The following is a 19,009-nucleotide window of genomic DNA, read 5'->3' on the forward strand; positions in this document are numbered from 1 at the left end:
TGTATTATCACTGTTTCACATCTAAAGGTGTTGCCAAACTCCTTGTGGTGGAATTATTTAAAGCTGTTGTAGTAAATATATGGGGCTAGAAGTCAGATCTGTGAGATATAGACCTTAGGCAAATCACTTAACCAGTTTCCAACCCCATTCACCTATTTGTAAATAATCTTTGTGTTATAAAGTTGGTTTACTTATTTGTAAAGCATTTTGAAATCCTTGGAAGGAGCTAAAACAACACAAAGTAATACTGTAACAACCAATTTCAGCCATTTCTAAATCCAGCTGGAGAGAGAGAGGAAACTGTGGTCACAGTACAAGACTGTTTTTGTTTGGAAACTGTTCATTCTTCAATAAAGACATTGAGCCAAATTTTGCACTGTAAATACAAAACTAGTGGAGTAGCTCTGTATTTACAGTGCAGGGCCAAGAACAAAATTCAAGACACACACTGCAGTTAGATAGTACAGAAAAATCAGTTATGGCTGTATTCCACTAGAAATTCAATGTGGCTGTGGAACCTGCTACTACTATGCTGCAACCTGAGTTGCGCCTGGGTGGGAGGGGCTTCTGGCAACTGGTGAGGAGAAAGGTGCCCACTCCCTGCCAACCCTCAGACAGCAGCTTTCCTTGTTTTACAAACAGAAAACTAGGGCACAGACTGCAGGAAAAGGCAGGATGGGAGAACACAACAATCTGCTGTTTTCTCTCAGTCTCAGCCCCTTTCCTATACTAGCTACTATTTGATTCATTTCAAGTCTATTTATCACCCCTGGGCAATCTCACCCCTCTTTCTTGCAGGCACATGCACACACACAACACATCTCTTTTCTCCTCTTCCTCATTATGAGCTTTCTGTTCTCTGGTTCTTCTGTCTCCTGTCTTGTCATATTTCCCTTTTCTGAACTTAAATTTTCTTCTTTTCTGCCTTCCCACCATTTCTTCCTAAATCGCCCCTTCCCCTCCCACCTACTGATGCTGAAGCTGAACCCACCCCCTTACCCCTCTCTTCTGGCCACCATTAGGCATATTTGCCCACAAAGGCCTTAAGGACCCTACCACCAACCTCGCCCTAGTGACACCCCCAGTTCTAGCAAAGGCAGAGGTGCAGAGAATGCTGGTCTAATAAAAGCTATTACCTCCCACACCTGGTCTCTATCCTGGGACACCCGGGGATACAACAACCATGCACACAGACCCAGCCAAACAGGCTTTCGTGCCTACGCTCTTCCACGCAGCCGTAGCTGGTTCATCTCCTCCTCCATTCCCCACTTTCCCCTGATCCTCCCTCTCCGATCCATGCCCCCACTCCGGCTGCCTCTGCCCCTGCCCCTCGTACAGAGATGGCCCCTCCCCCGGCAGTCACAACGCACCCAGCTGGTGCGGGGCTGGCGGCGTCGGTCCTCCTCGAGCAGCCACATCCCCCCTCGGTCTGTGCGTTTCCCTCTCCTAAGGCTTGTCTGCAGCCCAAACCCAACCTGCGCACAGGCTCCTCGCCCCGGGCCTGGCTAAGCACACAAGGCTGAGTCACCGGTTCAGGTGTCTCTCCTGCGGCCTGGAACCAGTGACTCCTCAGCTGGCTGCAGCCTGCAGGGTAAGAAACAGGAGCGGTGTGAATTTGTCCCAGTCCGAAAGCAGGGGAGGGGGACGCTCATTGGCTCCGAGAAATGAGGCTAAGGGGAGGACTCTGCGCCGTGTGCTGGGGACCCAGCAGGCGCCTGCAATCTGCCCCCTCCAGCATATTAGAAATGTGCAGCTCGGGCTGGTCCTGAGCACCTCGGCCGGTTCTTCCTTCCTCCCTCACTGCGTGCCCCGAGGAGACACGGATACAGCCCTGCAGGAGAGAAAAGCCCACAGTAACGGCTGAGCCTCTCCCACCCCCCGGGAGATGAAGCTGCTTCGCAATAGCCTGCCCATGGCAAGTTTTCCTGTTCCGCAGCCTTCCAGGGAAAGCCCTGGATTCAGCTGTTCCTCCTCCTCCTTCCTTTCTTATGATTTTCCTTCTCGATTTTCACTCGCGGGCAGAAGCAAAACGGGTGCAAATCAGGTTTAAATGACGTAAGAGTGTCCACACTTAAAGTGGTACCATTTAAACATCAGGACTTCCCTGTGTGGACAAACCCCCAGAGGCTAGAAAGCCTGTTTGTGCTGTAGCAAATACCTAATGGTGGGGCAGTGGCATGATTCATGAACATTGCTATAATTATTTATTTTAATTAAAACATAGTTTTGTTCCACCTATGTGACATGACATGGTTGGTTTGTTTTTAATCTGTGTCTGAAAAAAATCAATTGTTACCATATTTGTTAAAGACTAAGGCAAATACCTACAGTGTTGGGACAAAGTAGAAACGCTCTCTTTTTCTTTAAATTCATTTTTAGGGGAGAATTAGAGCAGAATTGCAGAAGTTAAGAACATAACAGCCACAATGGGTCAGACCAAAGATCCATCTAACCCAGTATCCTGTCTTCTGATAGTGGCCAGTGCCAGGTGCCCCAGAGGGAATGAACAGAAGAGGTAGTCATCAAGTGATCCATCCCCTGTCGCCCATTCCCAGCTTCTGGCAAACAGGCTAGGGACGCCATCACTGTCCATCCTAGCTAATAGTAATTGAAAAGTTTTATACAACAGTCAGTACCTTTCGGAATCTGAATGTTTCCTTGCTGTCAGTTAAAGGGGATAATCATAGATTTTAGAGTTTATGTAGAACTACCATAGCAGGGCACAGTTTTATAACATGGTTTGGGGAGGCTGTGTGTGTGTGTGTGTGTGTATGTATGTATGTATGTATTTGGGACAAAACCATGTTTTAACAATATTCCTGATTCTGAGTAACAGCTCTGATTTGTAGTGTCAGCTATATAGACTATTAAATTTAAAATAAATTTTAGAATGAAAAGGAATTATAAATGGCTAAATCCTGCAGTGCTTACTCCCCCTGAAATCAGTGGGGGATTTGCCTGCTGGCAGAAGCAGTCAAAAGAAATTGGGCAAGTTAAATCAATGGACAAAAGGATTTTGCAGCGTCAGGCCCAGGCTTTGTATATCCTGTATTTCACTTTTGATTTAAAAACTCCAGCTCTCATGTACACATTTGGTTCCATTCTTGGGCTCTGATCCTGCAAAGATTTAGGCGCATGCTAAACATGATACACACTGAGTAGTCCCAGTAAATTTGATGAGTTCTCACAGTGCATGAAGTTAAGCAGATGTGTAAGTCTTTGGAGGACTGGGACCTTAATTTGGTGTGGTCTGCTTAACAGAAACAGGTCTCAGATGAGATGGAGATTTAAGTACCTTTCACCAGCTACTATACTGGATGCCTTAGTGTATTACAATTAATAAATCCACTGGTGGGAAAACAAGGAGGATTTCACCCACCAGTTGTCTTGACTGTGTCTAATCTGTGAATTTGGAATAAGAGGACTATAGTCCATTCCTGCACCCTCCTTAACCTTAGTTTGTTCCAAATTTAGAAATAAGAGGCTACTGAAGTTTATTATATAACATCTGTAAGGTTGTAACCAGAATGTTTGGGGGTAAGCAATCTACTAGCTGTTATATTTATTTATGTGAATTTGTTAACGTGTGAGGAAGGTAAACTGAAGTTAATATTCCCGATTTCCATATGGTACAAATGCTCTTTTGTTAGTTTCACCTTTGCTTTGCGTGATGCAGGGTATTTAGTTTTTGAAAAATCACTACCTGGAGCCTTGATTGCACTTATTTTATTTTTCAGCTTGTAACCATGGAGAAACTGAGTAATGCAAACACCCATTTTGCTCTCGATCTGTTTAGAAAGTTGAATGAAACCAACCCAACAGGAAATATTTTTTTCTCACCAGTCAGTATTTCTGCTGCACTGGCCATGGTCCTTTTAGGGGCTAAAGGTAACACAGAGACACAGCTGTTGAAGGTCAGTGAAAATTTCTTTCTTCTTTAGATTTTTAATGTTATAGAAAATGTTTTAAGAGAAAAATGTAAGAATTCATTGACCCTTCCTATTGTTTCTCACTTAATTCAGTCACTAATTAATTTGATCAAAACCTCTGGAAGCAAATTATTTTTTAATTTGTTTTCATGCCTTTTGATGATAAGAGCAGGGCTGCTCCAGGCCCCCATTTTAAAAGGGCCCACAAACTGAGTGGTGTTGCAACCTAGTATGCCAGGTCACAATGCCTGGAGAGGGGAGCAACGCCCGCTCCCACAGGACAGGAGTCATCACTGTGGGGTGAGTGCAGGGGGGGCTCACTCTCCACTCCCTCTGGCCCCCGATAATTTTTATTTTTTTTTGGAAGGGAGGGGAGCCTCTGTTTCAGATTTTGCCCAAATCTGGCAAAGAAATCTGTGATTTTGTAATACATAATGTTATGCATACTGCTGTCATATTAAAAAACAAAAACTTAACGCAGCTCACCCCATTTAAATTTAAAGTGTCATAATCATGATAATATCTTTGCAGGAGATCATGAATTTTGTTAAATGACGGGACTGTTATCTCCCACAAGACACGTACAACAGATGTGAATCTTATTTCAATCCAGTCACAGTTAATGTTGTTTGCAGTGTTGTTGTAGCAGCCATGTTGGTCCCAAGATATTAGAAAGACAAGATTGGACCAACTTGTGTTGATGAGAGAGACAAGTTTTCGAGCTATACAGAGCTCTCCTTCAGGTCCAGAAAAGGTACTCAGCATGTCACAGTTAAATACAAGCTGGAACAGATTGTTTAGCGTAAGTAGTTAATACATCTTTCAAGGGACCATTCAAGGTGAAGTGGCCTGTTAATACCGCTGCAGTCAAACGACAAAAAAGGGGGGGTTAGTGGCATATTGTTGTAATAAACCATAAATCTTGACCTCTCAGTCCCCATCCTCAAACGAAACCTGCACAACACCTTCCAAAGACAAGCCTACGAGCTTAAATTCATAACTTTGCCACCAAAAATCATGATCTTAATAAAGACATTGGATTTATGGTTTATTACAACAATCTGTAACCCACTAGCCCCCCTTTTTATTCTATGACTACAGGGGTATTAACAGGCTACTTCACTTTGAAAGGCCTCCTAGAATATGTGGAAAAAAACTAGGAGTCCATGTGGCACTTTAGAGACTAACAAATTTATTTTGGCATAAGCTTTCGTGGACTAGAACCCACTTCATCAGATGCATGAAGTGAAAAATACAGGAGCAGGTATAAATACATGAAAGGATGGGGGTCGCCTTACCGAGTGTGAGGTCAGTGTAAAAGAGATATATCGTTTAACAGCAGGATACCAAGGGAGAAAAAATAACTTTTGAAGTGGTAAGAGAGTGACCCATTATAGACAGTTGACAAGAAAGTGTGAGCAACAGTAGGGAGAAATTAGCATTGCGGAAATTAAGTTTAGGTTTTATAATGACCCAAACTCTCCCAGTCTTCAAGTATTCAAACCTAATCTGATAGTATCCAGTTTGCAAATTAACTTCAGTTCTGCAGCTTCATGTTGGAGTCTATTTTGAAGTTTTTTGTTGAAGGATTGCCACATTTAGGTCTCTTATTGAGTGACCAGAGAGATTGAAATGTTCTCCTACTGGTTTTTTAATGTTATGATTCCTGATGTCAGATTTGTGTCCATTTATTCTTTTGCGTAGAGACTGTCTGGTTTGGCCAATGTATATGGCAGAAGGGCATTGCCGACACGTGATGGCATATAGCACATTGGTAGATGTGCAGGTGAAGGAGCCCCGGATGGTGTGGCTGACATGGTTAGGTCCTATGATGGTGTCCCTGGAATAGATACGTGGACAGAGTTCTCACTGGGGTTTGTAGCAGAGTTTTGTTCCTAGGCTGGTGTTTTTGTTGTGTGGTGTGTAATTGCTGGTGAGTATTTCCTCACTAGGGGGCTGTCTATAAGTGAGGACTGGCCTGTCTCCCAAGGTCTGTGAGAGTGAGGGATCGTCCTTCAGGATAGGTTGTAGATCCTTGATGATGCGCTGGAGAGGTTTTAGTTGTTGGGTCTGTCTTGTAGTAGGTGACTTCTCGGTACCCTTCTGGCTCTTCCAGTCTGTTTCTTCACTTCACCAGGTGGATATTGCAGTTTTAAGAACACTTGATAGAAATTCTGAAGGTGTTTGTCTCTGTCTGAGGGGTTGAAGCAAATGCAGTTGTATCTTAGAGCTTGGCTGTAGACAATGGATTGTGTGATGTAGTCTGGATGAAAGCTGAAGGCATGTAGGTAAGTATAGCCATCAGTAGGTTTCCAGTATAGGGTGGTTATTAGCTTATTAGCACTGTAGTATCTAGGAGGTGGACCTCTTGTGTGGACTGGTCCAGGCTGAGGTTGATGGTAGGGTAGAAATGGTTGAAATCATGGTGGAATTCCTCAAGGACCTCCTTCCTGTGGGTCCAGATGATGAAGATGTCATCAATGTGGCGTAAGAGGACGAGAGCTGAGGAAGCGTTGTTCTAAGTCAGCCATAAAAATGTTGGCATACCGAGGGGCCATGCGGGTACCCATAGCAGTGCCGCTGACTTGAAGGTATAAATTGTCCCCAAATTTGAAGTAGTTGTGGGTGACGACAAAGTCACAAAGTTCAGCCACCAGTTTCCCGTGTTGGTATTGGGGATGGTATTCCTGATGGCTTGTAGTCCATCTTTGTGTGGAATGTTGGTGTAGAGGGCTTTTACATCCATAGTGGCTAGGATGGTAAACTATCTATTTAATCTTCTATTTGGCTGTGACACTGAATACACAGAGCTCTTCAGGTCTGGGAAAGGTATCTCGAAAGCTTCTCTCTTTCACCAACAGAAGTTGATCCAATAAAAGATATTCTCACCCACCTTCTCATTCAGAGTCAAGTCATTATCAGTCTCATATCAGAGAATGAGATCAGCCACAATCCAGGGCCGGCTCCAGGCACCAGCTTAGCAAGCAGGTGTTGGGGCGGCCACTCCGGAGAGGGGCAGCAGGTCCAGCTATTCGGCGGCAATTCGGCGGAGGGTCCCTCACTCTCGCTCGGAGCGAAGGACCTTCCGCTGAAATACCGCAGATTGCAACTGCAGCTTTTTTTTTTTGGCTGCTTGGGGTAGCAAAACCCCGGAGCCAGCCCTGAGCACATCTGCAGACTAATATTTTCAAAAATGGGTGCCTAATGTTCTAAATAAGGCCCTGATTGGAAATTATTTCCTTTTCAGCACACCATTTAAATGCTTAAGTTGTGAAGGCTTTAAGCATATGCTTAACTTTAAACACTTACTGTCTGTTGTGTTTTCACTGAATTTGCTATATTTTGTGCCTGATGGCCCTGATCCAGAGTCCACAGAAGTCAATGGAAAGACTCCCTTTGAGTTCAATGGGCTTTAATCAGGCACTTCCACATAACTTTACATTAGCCACATTTTTTAATAACAAAAGCTTTAAGGTGTTCAATTTTGTTTTATTACTGTGGCTGGCCCCAGTTCTAGTGAAATCAATGGGAGTACTCAGCGGGGATTAACACTATTGAATATAAGCAAGGGTTGAAGAACTGAGCTCTTTGTGTCCAGCCTTTATCAAATTCAGACAGTAAAAAAGCTGCATTAACTAGTGCAGTGAAGATTTCCTGAAGGTTAAATTCTGGTTTTAGAGATGGGAGATTTCAAAATTAGTATTTATTAATTTTAAAATATAAAAAAACAATTCTGGATGGCAGCATTGGTACTAATTTCATGTGGGATTTATTGTTTAAGAGGGTTTCAGCTATTCATGGTTTTCTGTTTTATTGGAATGGCACATGGAGTTGTAAAAGGGTATGTTTGAATTCACTCTAGAGGGGGTCACAATATATTTGTTTAAGAATATTGTCTCCTTTGTATTGTTGGCTTTAGGAGGGGCTCTTTCATGATATTAGGCAGCACTGAGTTATCCATTAGAACAATAAAACTATTTCATCACTACTTGTCAGACCTGAACTTTGTACAGAAACTAACTCCCATTCTATCATCTAAATTAAACTAACAGCCCAGACCAGGCTGAACCTATTCAGAGCAGAAAAAGCATGAAAAGGGACTAAGAAAACCACTCAGACAACTTTCAACATGCTAATCTGTGATATTCTATGTTCTAATTCAAAGTACTTTGTAATATTTGTGAAAATACATTAACCGTCATCGGGGGGAGTGGGCTCAGAGAAACTTGTGAGAAAGGTTATATCTACCAAAGATTTTAGGGTGCATGTAGATATTTGTTTCTGTGGGTCATGGACCCATTTCATAGTCCCTTAATACTGAATCTTTTCACCTATGCAAAGCAGATTGAAACTTCGCAGGACACCTAGGCCTGATGCAGAGCCCATTGAAATCAATAGGAACCTTTCCATAGAGTTCAGTGGGCTTTGGATCAGGTCACAGAATATCAGGGTTGGAAGAGACCGTAGACCATGTCCTATGTGTGGTCTTTGGTTTAGTTTAGCTTTGTCCAAATATTTATTTCTCTGTGCATTGAAGGTCCTTGATACGCTCTCGTCGGCCCATCTAGATTTAGGTAGATCTCTCCATAGTACATATATCCTGTTGAATAACTTATCTCTGAGAATCACTCCGAGAGAAAATATGCCCTTAAAGAGACACTGCAGTAACGTATTTAATTTTTAAATTATCAGACATTAATAATATGTGGCAGCATTTATATTATCATCTATTAAAAATAAAAGAAAATCATGCTAAATCAGGTCAAGCTCACCTTACTCACATGTTCAGATAAGGTGTGGGAGAATAGATAGGGCTTACGGTATGCTCGGAGCGAGCAAAAGGAATGAACTTGAGAACTGAAGGTCCCTTTGTTGGTAGCACCTTGCATACAGATTTAGTATCTGGGGACTAATATCAGTGTCCAAACAGATCTCTATGGATGGATGGCGCATAGGGGGAGAGCTGCCAAACATTATAAATTAAAATAAACAGCTTGAATTGTGCCCAAATATAAACTAGTAGACCATGCAAGTGACTGAGAACAGGTGATACATTTGTGTTGCCATTAGTCAACCGCTAGATTTTGCACTAGCTGAAGTTTTCAGATAGCTTACAATCAATCAGAAGGCAAACATTGTTTGTTTGTTTTCCTCCTTATTCGAAGGGCCTGATTGTTCAAACACTTACTACCAAGTATTCTATATTAATTGATAATTTTTTTTAATCTAGACCCTTCATTTTGATGTTGTTGAAGAGCTTCATTCAAGATTTCAGACTCTGACCTCTGACATAAACAGAACTGGAGCTTTTTATCTGTTGAAGCTTGCCAATCGACTTTATGGAGAGAAGACCTACGTTTTTTTAGCAGTGAGTTCATGTGATAGAATTCCTGTAGAATTTTTCAAAACTCAGTCATCAGTTACTTCCCATTTCTGTTTGGGCCTGGTCCTGCCCCTCTTGAAGTCAGTGGCAAAACTCCCACTGGAACAGGATTTATATAAAACTTTAATACAATTTGGAATTAATTTAGTAAACTGCATAACTGCCATGTTATTGATTGATTCCAAGCAGAATAACTTAATTATTTGTATATTTATGAGGTAAAAAATTTGAGGTCAGTTGAAGGACCCACAAGACAAACCATTTTTGGCTACAAATTTAGTACCCCGCTTTGGGAAGTAGCAGTCTGATATCCATTTGTGCTTCTGGTTCTCAAACTGATAAATCTGTAAATATGGGGGAGAGATTTTCAAAGGCACAAGTGGCAGTTAGGTGCCTAACTGCCATTGATTTTCAATGGGGATTGTGCTGCTATGTCACTGAGGTATTTTTGAAAATCCCACTCGCTAATTTTATCAGTTGTACACCACCTGATGTACTTTAAAACCAACATATCTTCCATAGGTGAAATTTTCCCCTTTGCAGAGAGCCTACTTGAGGTCTGATGGCCACTTATGTCCCACGTACAATCTCAGTGGGATTTCAGTAGTGCTTAGGCTTGTATGTGCCTGTTGCACCGGGGTGAACGTCACCCAATTTAAAAAGTCTAACACTGAAACATCAGTAATAAGCAATCAGTTCATATTCATGCATAATGGGAGCATTGAAATATTAGTGTTCACCTGTATCTGTCAGAAACAAAAATAATAAAATGCAAGATCAGTTCACCCGGCGCTTGAGATAGACAGATTCTTTAGCTGACCTAAGTAAGTATTGTTTCACTAGGCTTTAAATAGGCTTGGCAGAATTTAATTTTTATTTTATAATGTTGACGGATAATATTTTTAAGCATTTTATCCTTTATATTTATCTATTTAAATTTCTAGTGGGAAATTATGGGGGGGTTCTAACAATGGGCAGGTCAGACAGTAATGATTTAATAGCAATAGAGATTCAAAAAGTTAAGCTATATAATAGTTAAAACACAAATTGTCAACATCATATGTCAATATAGAAATCAAAGATCCTTAAATCAAACTCTGGAAAGCAGCATTTTTCTTACTGTGCCTCTCTGTAAATTTCAATTATTCTTGATGGAAATGTCTTTTCATCAGTTTATATATGTAGGATGAATAGGTGTTTACCAACATGTACTGAAAAAAGTCTAATCCTTCCAGACATAGCTATAAAGATATTCTCTTTGTGCAATGAAAGCTGTTCCTTCTGACTATGTATTCTAGGACTTCTTGACTAAGACTCAGAAATTATATGGAGCTGATTTAGCTACGGTTGATTTTCTACTTGCTTCAGATGAAGCAAGGAAAGAAATTAACCAGTGGATAGCAGAGCAGACTGAAGGTAAGAGATTTTGGTTAGTTAAATAAAGGGCGTCTTTGTGTGGCTACTCATTAGGAATATGTCCTCATTTTCTGCTACCATTAGAATTGTTCCATATTGTTATGGAATATCCAATAATATGGCTGGTAAAACCAGAAAATGCATGAACACCGTTTTTATGGCAGCTAGATAACTCAAAAGAAATGTGCATTTTCATAGGTTAAGGCCAACAATTGCCGAAATAGGTGCCTAAATATGGATTTAGGAGCCTAAGTTTAGGCATCTGGTTTTGAAAATCTTGCTCTTATTACAGATTTCTAAATCATGTAGTCCTAAATTTTGGGTGCCAAACTACAGGTACCCTAAAGAAACCCTATGCCAGATAGCATATGCTCACCACTTTCTGAACATCAGGCCCCTTTAGGTTGTCTTGAGTTGAGCACCCCAAAATTGAAGCATTTCTGAAAATTTAGGCCATAAGGGTTTACACTTTTGTGAAGTTATCATAATAGTCCATATATAATACACAGCATAATGTAATACAATACAAGAGGATGGTGGTTAAATATATTATATTTGTATCGGGGGGAAAAATCAGAAATCTTTTCTTAAATTAAGACAGCAGATTTTTTTAAAGGTAGATATGTATAGTGTAAAATAATGTTGTAATGATTTTTTATTTCTTTTAAGATAAAATCCCCAACCTGTTGTCTGAGGGCTCAGTTAATAATATGACCAAACTAGTGTTGGTGAATGCTATTTATTTCAAAGGAAATTGGGCTGGGAAATTTAAAGAAGCAAACACGAAACCAATGCCATTTCGGTTAAATAAGGTAATGTAGATGCATGCTGTTATCTTTTTGCTTGTAGAATATCTATAAAGGGATGCTCTCAGGTAATTTAGGCCCCAAATTAAAGTTTTTATAAATTTTTTAAAATTACAAACCAAATATGAATAGAAACATTTTCACGTTCTGGTTTTTTTTTTTTAATTTATTCAAACAGTTTTTTGTTTGGATATAAACCAGGGGTTCTCAAACTGGAGGGTGTGACCCCTAACGGGGTCACAAAGTTATTACATGGGGGATCACGAGCTGTCAGCCTCCATCCCCAAATCCCGCTTTGCCTCCAGCATTTATAATAGTGTTAAATACAAAAAAAGTGTTTTTAATTTATAAGGGGGGGGTCACACTCATAGGTTTGCTATGTGAAAGGGGTTTCCTATGTGAAAGTTTGAGAAACACTGACATAAACATTTTCCTGAAATCAGTGGGCTAGATTCTGTGTTTCTCTGCTCGTTCATTTTCTGCAGAAATAGAAGAGTGGAGGAAAATATGGCATGTAGTACATTTTGCCCCTCCAATACTCTGTCTCGGGACCTGTTTTCCCCAAATATAATTTAGCATAGCTTTAAATTATGCTTTTAATGCCTCCCTGGAAGCAGTTATGCTAGCTGAGCATAACTGAATCACCCTGTACTTGGCCAAGGCTTCTTTCCTTGCCATATATGCCCCTTATGCCAGTGACTGTGGGAGGAACCATGCTAGGGTTGCTAATTTTGCTTGGACATGTTCCTGCAGGTTTCCTCACATGACATAATCTTTAATTAAAGATGAATTCCTGGAGATTCCAGACAGTCCTGGAGGGTTCGCAACCCTAGACCATGCAGAGCAATCTATTAGTTCTACAGTGCCTAGGGATAGCTTTTACACTGGGGATATTTCTCACAGGCCATTAATATAGTTTGTGGCCCCTCTTGCTATTGGAGGAGCGTAAAGGAACTAGAATTGAATGAAGAATCTGGGCTAGTTTCTACAGTCGAAGAAGGAAGCGTGATGCTAGGCAAGAGAAACCAAAAGCAAAACTGAACATAATAATATGCTAATAATTCTTAGTATTTACATAGCACCGGGTCTTCAAAGAATTGTTAATAAATCAAGCATTAGTGAATCTGACCTGTGAGTATTTTCATTGCCATGTGGGCAGAGGGAGTATATCATACAGTGAAAAGAAATTTAGATTTTAAAATTCAGTTTTAATCTAAGGTATTGTTAATAACATATGTAAGGAAATCTGATTTTTTTAATTGTAATTTAAAAAAATTTCTTTATTTTTTTGTAAACCATCCAGAATGAAAGAAAGACAGTGCAAATGATGTATCAGAAAGAGAACTATCCTTTTGGGTACATCTCTGAACTGAAATGTCGTGTGCTAGAGCTTCCCTATGAAAGAAAAGAACTTAGCATGATCATCTTGTTACCTGATGACATTGATGATAACTCCACTGGACTCCAGCAGGTGATTTATACAAACCAGTCTCAGTTTCTGCTTGGATGGCATTTCACAGTTTTCATGTAATATAGAACCTTGTTTTCAGTCTGCCTCTCACCCACTCAAAAGCCCACAAATTGAAACTTTTAACGTTACGCCTTCGCCTGTTCATCCTACCAACAAAACAGAAAAGAATTAATAACAAAAGGGGAAAATCCTGCTGTTTCCAGTTATCACCGTCCTCTGATAGTCCTTAAGTACTTTCATGGTTATTTATTTTAGAAGTGTAGTAGGAGTTTACTAATCAAATAAAACGTTGGGCCAGTTTCCAGGGAGTGGTGCATCTGCTTTGCGTCACACTTTTGGAGGAATCTGGCCGTGGAGCTTGACTAACTATCCACAAGAGCGTCAGTTCTGAGTAGGGGGATCTTCTCAAGTTGGGTGGGTGTAGTGGATGCTATGCTAGTCCTCTCCTTGCTGATGGCATGGGGCAGGGTTGCCCGAGGTAGGGCAGAAGTTTCCTTACACTCTGCTGATGGTCAGTTCGGTCTCTTAGAAATCTCTTGGCAGCCAGTGTTACTTACAGCAGCCTTCACTTTGTCAAAGTGCTGCAGAAACCCTAGCCAATTAATTAATTCTCAGAACTGAGCCACGAGGTAGCTGACAAAGTGAAATAAAAATAGGTTACAGATAATAGTTAACCTGTATTTTCCTTTAAATGATGGAGTTTATCGTTTAGCTGCTTTGGATGTCGTATTTTCTGTGCTTTCAAACGGTGAAGCTGATTATCTTTACTGATGTGTCAAGAAGACAGCTCCCTTGTTGATTGTTAATTATTTTTGTTGAGTTTTAGGGTATGGCTACACTCAAAACTTCAAAGCACTGCCGCGGGAGCGCTTTGAAGTGTGAGTGTAGTCGCAGCGCCAGCACTGGGGCTGTACGTACTCCACCTACTCATGGGGTTTAGCTTGCAGCACTGGGAGCCATGCTCCCAACGCTGCAGCACTGTTTACACTGGCACTTTACAGCGCTGTATCTTGCAGCCCTCAGGGGGGTGTTTTTTTCACACCCCTGAGTGAGAAAGTTGCAGCGCTGTAAGGCGCCAGTGTAGCCATGGCCTTAGTGACTTACACTTCCAAGTACCTAGATGAAGTGATAAGATTTTTTTTTTTTGTAGTTACTAGTACAGTATTTCTTTAACTCCTTTGTACAGAGCAGCAAAAATAAAACTCTGTGATTTTAAAGTTGGATGCTTTGGGTCAGATTCTGATCTTGATTACTGGGGTGTAAATTTGCAGTAACTCCGTTGAATTTAATAGAATTACTGTGGGTTTATACAGGGGTAGCAAAGATCAGAGTTGGGCCTTTTATGTCTATATTTACTTTACTTTGTATACATATATCTTTAGAGACTATCTTTTTCAATATTGCATTTTAAATGTTTTTGGAAGAGAAATACTTTTACACTGGTGGTATTTCAGACTCTCTCTACACAGTTTAATGATCTCTGTGCTTTTAATTCCAGCTAGAGAAGCAAATCACCGTAGAAAAGCTCCAGGAATGGACACAGCCACAAAATATGCATCCCATTGATGTTCATGTGCATCTACCTAAATTTAAGCTGGAAGACAGCTATGACCTTAAATCAGATTTATCAGGTCTGGGCCTGCAGGATATATTTGACAGTGGCAAGGCTGACTTGTCTGGAATGTCAGGCGCACGAGACCTCTTTCTATCTAAAATTGTACACAAGTCTTTCATAGAAGTGAATGAAGAAGGCACAGAAGCTGCAGCTGCCACTGGTGGCATTGCTATGTTCTGCATGCTTATGGAAGAGGATTTCAAAGCTGATCACCCTTTCCTTTTCTTCATCCGTCACAACCCAACACAAAGCATACTTTTCTTTGGCAGGTATGTTTCACCATAAAAGAGAAGACAGAGCTACAGTTGAGGACCTGATCGTATTTCCACTTAAAGCAGTGGGAACCTGTAATTATGTTCTTACTAATTTACATTGAAATTCTGCATTTCACAATAAAATCACGACACAGAAATTGATACCTAAGATCCTTCTTGGACTTCTTTGCCAATTCCTTAGGACTGATATCTATTTGTGTACAGTAAAATCTGCCTTATGCAATGACTTGCAGGGCTGACAAAGTCTGGTTGCTCAACATGGTTGATCTTTTAATAAAGGTGGACCAGAATTGAACATAGTGCTTTTGGGGATTCTTTGAGATGGTTACTTAAGTCAGGAAATTCCCTAAAGTATGAATGTCCTCTTGTGTGGGTTTTGCCATATTACTGTGAACTGGCTGTGACTTCCTTTTTGTGTAATTCCGCTGTCTGCTGACTTTGATCCAGTAATTCAAAGTGCTTGCTCTGCAGGATAAGTTTGCAAGGCTTTTCCTTTCTTAGGGCTTAGCTACACTTGCAAGTTAGAGCGCATTAAAGCAGCCCTAGGTGTCCTAATGCACAGCCCATCCACACTGAAAAGGACTCTGCAGCTGGAGCACTCCTGGTAATCCACCTCCACAAGAAGCAGAATGCTTGCTCCGCCTCGGCTGAACCATCCCAGCGTCAGTGTGAACGTGCTGTTGCATTACTGCACTCTGATCGGCCTCCAGAAATGTCCCATAATCCCCTTAAGTCAAGTGTCCGCTCTTGTCATTGTTTTGGAATCGGCTGTAGGAATGCGGATATGCCCTTTCAAAGCTCCGGTTCTGACAGCCATCATGCTTATCTGCTCTGGGACAAAGCAAGCCATTACAGTGGAATGCTGCTGTTGTGAGTGTGTGTGAGAGAGAGGGGGGGGAAGAGGAGGTATGCTGCTGTCTGAACTTACAAGACAGCATGCTGACATGCTCTCAGCCCCCAAAAACCCACTCTCTCTCCCCCCACATACACACAACACACTGCCTGTCACACTCCACCACCACCCCATTTTAAAAGCACATTGCAGCCACATGCATGCTGGGATAGCTACCACAATGCACTGCTCTCTATAGTGTTGCAAGAGCTACTAATGTGGCCATGCCCGTGCGCTCGAATCTGACAGCGTGGACACACTGCAGCGCTTTCCCTACTGCGCTCTCCAAGGGCTGGTTTAATTCACAGCGTTCTACATCTGCAAGTATAGCCGTGCCCTTAGAGTCTCTTCTTTTAGAGGCCTTTGAACAAAATGCTATTTGGCACCAGAAGGCACTGAACAGCCAAATGGGCCTTATGTCTTGGGATAAAAGGTCAGTTAGCATTTGTCTAGAGAGACTTTCTATTCTTAGAGAAAATATTAAGCTGTTTAAACATGTGCAACCCTTTCAATCAGTGTTTCAGAACTCTAGTATGATATTGCTTCTGAATGAGGTGGCGGAAATGGGACAGGCAATTTCTTAATGGTTTTTTAAGACATCTTAACACTTCTGTACATTTTAAAGAAAAATTTTAAAACTGTTTTATCCATTTAAAATGTATGGAGATTTTGAGAGGTCTTGAAAGATTTTTCAGATCATTGAAACTAACTTTCCAAAAGGTAGTGCAATCTTGGCCTAAAACTGTAATATCAACACAGAAAGGATCCCTGCTTTTCAGGGAACTGCTCTGTAGCTGTTCCAAATTTCTTAAGTACAATTCAAATATATTAATGCTGCAGTGAGCTCTGGCCCACGTGGCTGGCTGGCTGCCTACTGCCTCTTTACAAACTGATATTTGTACCAAATAACAGTTTGACTTCTAGGAACTGGTGTACTTATGTACTCGTAATATCCTGCCGTTGCTTCCTGTTAGTACTAGTAGCCTGTATAATTTTATGTATATCCTGTGCAGTTATCTCTATGCATTAACAATGTAACCTCAGATAGATTCTGTGTGTCTAATTCTGTATTCCTTTGTGAACCTCACTATAATTTTGCCTTGGAAGTACAAATAAATGGTTCTATTCAATTAAAAAAAGGCATCTGTTTGTCCACAGCTGGCAATTTTATGCACAAAATGTGGCATTTGACAGCACAAAAATAACTGTATATCTAAGTGATAACACCAGAGTGAGCAAGTGGGTTGATGGGTGTGGTCTGCTATATAAGTTCTCCTTTTGCATTTTCAAAATAGTTGGTGGCTATTGGGCAACAGCCTGTTGCAGTGGGAGAGGGAGAGCAGAGAACTGGAGATTAAACCTGGGAAGGGGAGGGCAGAAGTGTTGAGAGAACCAGGAGCCGCTGCACTATCTGTGCGCTAAATGCACCTGGAAATATTTGGAATGATGCCTGGAACTGAAGGAGTGATTGGTGGGCAGAACACTGATGCTAGGAGCTGAACCAACTCATGATGTGGGTGTTCAGGAAACTGGCACGTCCTTAAATCATTTTTGAACTTCCTCTGGAAGTTCATAAGACTAACTGCCAATGTAACAGACTGCAGCTAATACTTCTGAGAACTTAAAAGCAGTGTGGGGAGAACAACTAACTGTTTACATTATGTTCCATAACAATGTGGTCTCAGCATCAGTAAAAAATAAGGTTGAATCTGTTACTAACGTCTTGGTTTCTCCTTGTCAATTGCTGGAAATGGGCCATTTTCATTACCACTACAAACAGTTCTTTTTCTCTCCTGCTGATAATAGCTCCCCTTAAGTGATCACTCTCCTTATAGTGTGTATGGTAACACCCATTGTTTCATATTCTCTCTGTGTGTATATATCTTCCTACTGTATTTTCCACTGCATGCATCCGATGAAGTGGGGTGTAGCCCACGAAAGTTTATGCTCAACTAAATTTGTTAGTCTCTAAGGTGTCACAAGTACTCCTGTTCTTTTTGCGGATACAGACTAACACAGCTTTTACTTTGAAATCTGATATACTGAGTATGGTTTTTTGTGAGGAATAGCATACGTCTGCAAAATGCCTCATATAGAATTATTTGCAGTTGTACTAGGCTCATTGGTTTCCCTTCTGAAAATAATTCTGGGGTGATTGTTCAGTCTTTAAAAGTCCAACTTCTGTTCATAACAAGCGGGGCTTTTGCCAAAGTAATGATTAGGTCCTGTTTCATTGCACACTCTTTCTCTTACTGCACACTTAGGCCTGGTCTACACTTGAAAGTTATACCATATAATTATGCCTGTTAGGAGTGTGATTATTTCTCTGATACTGGTATCTCTCTACAAGCCCTAGTGTGGATGTCATTATACCAATAAAGGTGACTTATATTAGTATAGTTATCACCTTCCTGTGTGGGGAGAAACTATACCCATAAAAAGCCCCTTTACACTGATATAATGGCATTGCTTAAATTATACTGGTTAAAGCAATACAACTTTTCAGTACAGAAAAGACCATAAAACAGTTTGAAAAATGTAGCCCTGAATGTAGAAACAAATTACTTGTCATGTCACATTATTCAAACTTGCCATGTCTTTGGACTGTTATGTAGGGATTTAGGGAACGGAAACTCTCTTAGTAAATCCTTCCTTTGGCTTTGGTTGTTTGGTGATTGTGAGATACAATTACGTCTACTTTCTCCAGCAACGTGATATGCAGAGTCCAAATGGTTGTAATACAATTGATAAAAGTAAAACCATCTACTTCTTGAAATACAGTCAATTACAAAAAAAGATAAGTATTTTGACATAATACACTTGTCCTGTATCTCCTTGCCGAGTTTTGTGGTTCCACGATGGCATTTTCCTATTTTTCTTTTTAAGATGGTCTCCCCCTGTTCTCGTGTCAGAAATTTAAACAAAGAGGGAAAACTGATTTTACCGGGGAATGGTGAAAGTGACTATAGCCTCAGGCAAGATATATAAAAATGGTGCTTAAAGTCAGGCTAAATCCTGATTAAGATGTCTAGATAAGTTACCGAATTTTTAAAACTTGAGCAAACACCACCTCCACTTTAAGACAGTGGGAGATTCTAGATGTGTGAGATTTTTGAAAATCAGGTCACTCATTTGGGGTCTTAATCAGGCACTATGCATGAAATTGGAGCCCCACTGAAATCAATGGCAAAACCCCCATTGACTTCACTGAAGCCAGCTTTT

At 40.9% G+C, this 19,009-nt stretch overlaps 1 protein-coding gene across 1 annotated transcript; it reads left to right on the forward strand.

Annotated features, from left to right (window-relative positions):
• The first annotated feature begins 1,500 nt into the window (after window positions 1-1,500).
• On the forward strand, window positions 1,501-16,926 carry LOC116832023 (leukocyte elastase inhibitor-like). The gene is made up of 7 exons (XM_032792431.2): window positions 1,501-1,591; window positions 3,738-3,914; window positions 9,160-9,297; window positions 10,611-10,728; window positions 11,398-11,540; window positions 12,838-13,005; window positions 14,504-16,926. Exons 2-7 carry the CDS (start codon window positions 3,747-3,749, stop codon window positions 14,903-14,905), a joined length of 1,137 nt encoding a protein of 378 aa, XP_032648322.1. The 5' UTR covers window positions 1,501-1,591; window positions 3,738-3,746; the 3' UTR covers window positions 14,906-16,926.
• Window positions 16,927-19,009: the final 2,083 nt, after the last annotated feature.

Source organism: Chelonoidis abingdonii, chromosome 2, assembly GCF_003597395.2.
Source record: "Chelonoidis abingdonii isolate Lonesome George chromosome 2, CheloAbing_2.0, whole genome shotgun sequence".
Taxonomy (NCBI): domain Eukaryota; kingdom Metazoa; phylum Chordata; order Testudines; family Testudinidae; genus Chelonoidis; species Chelonoidis abingdonii.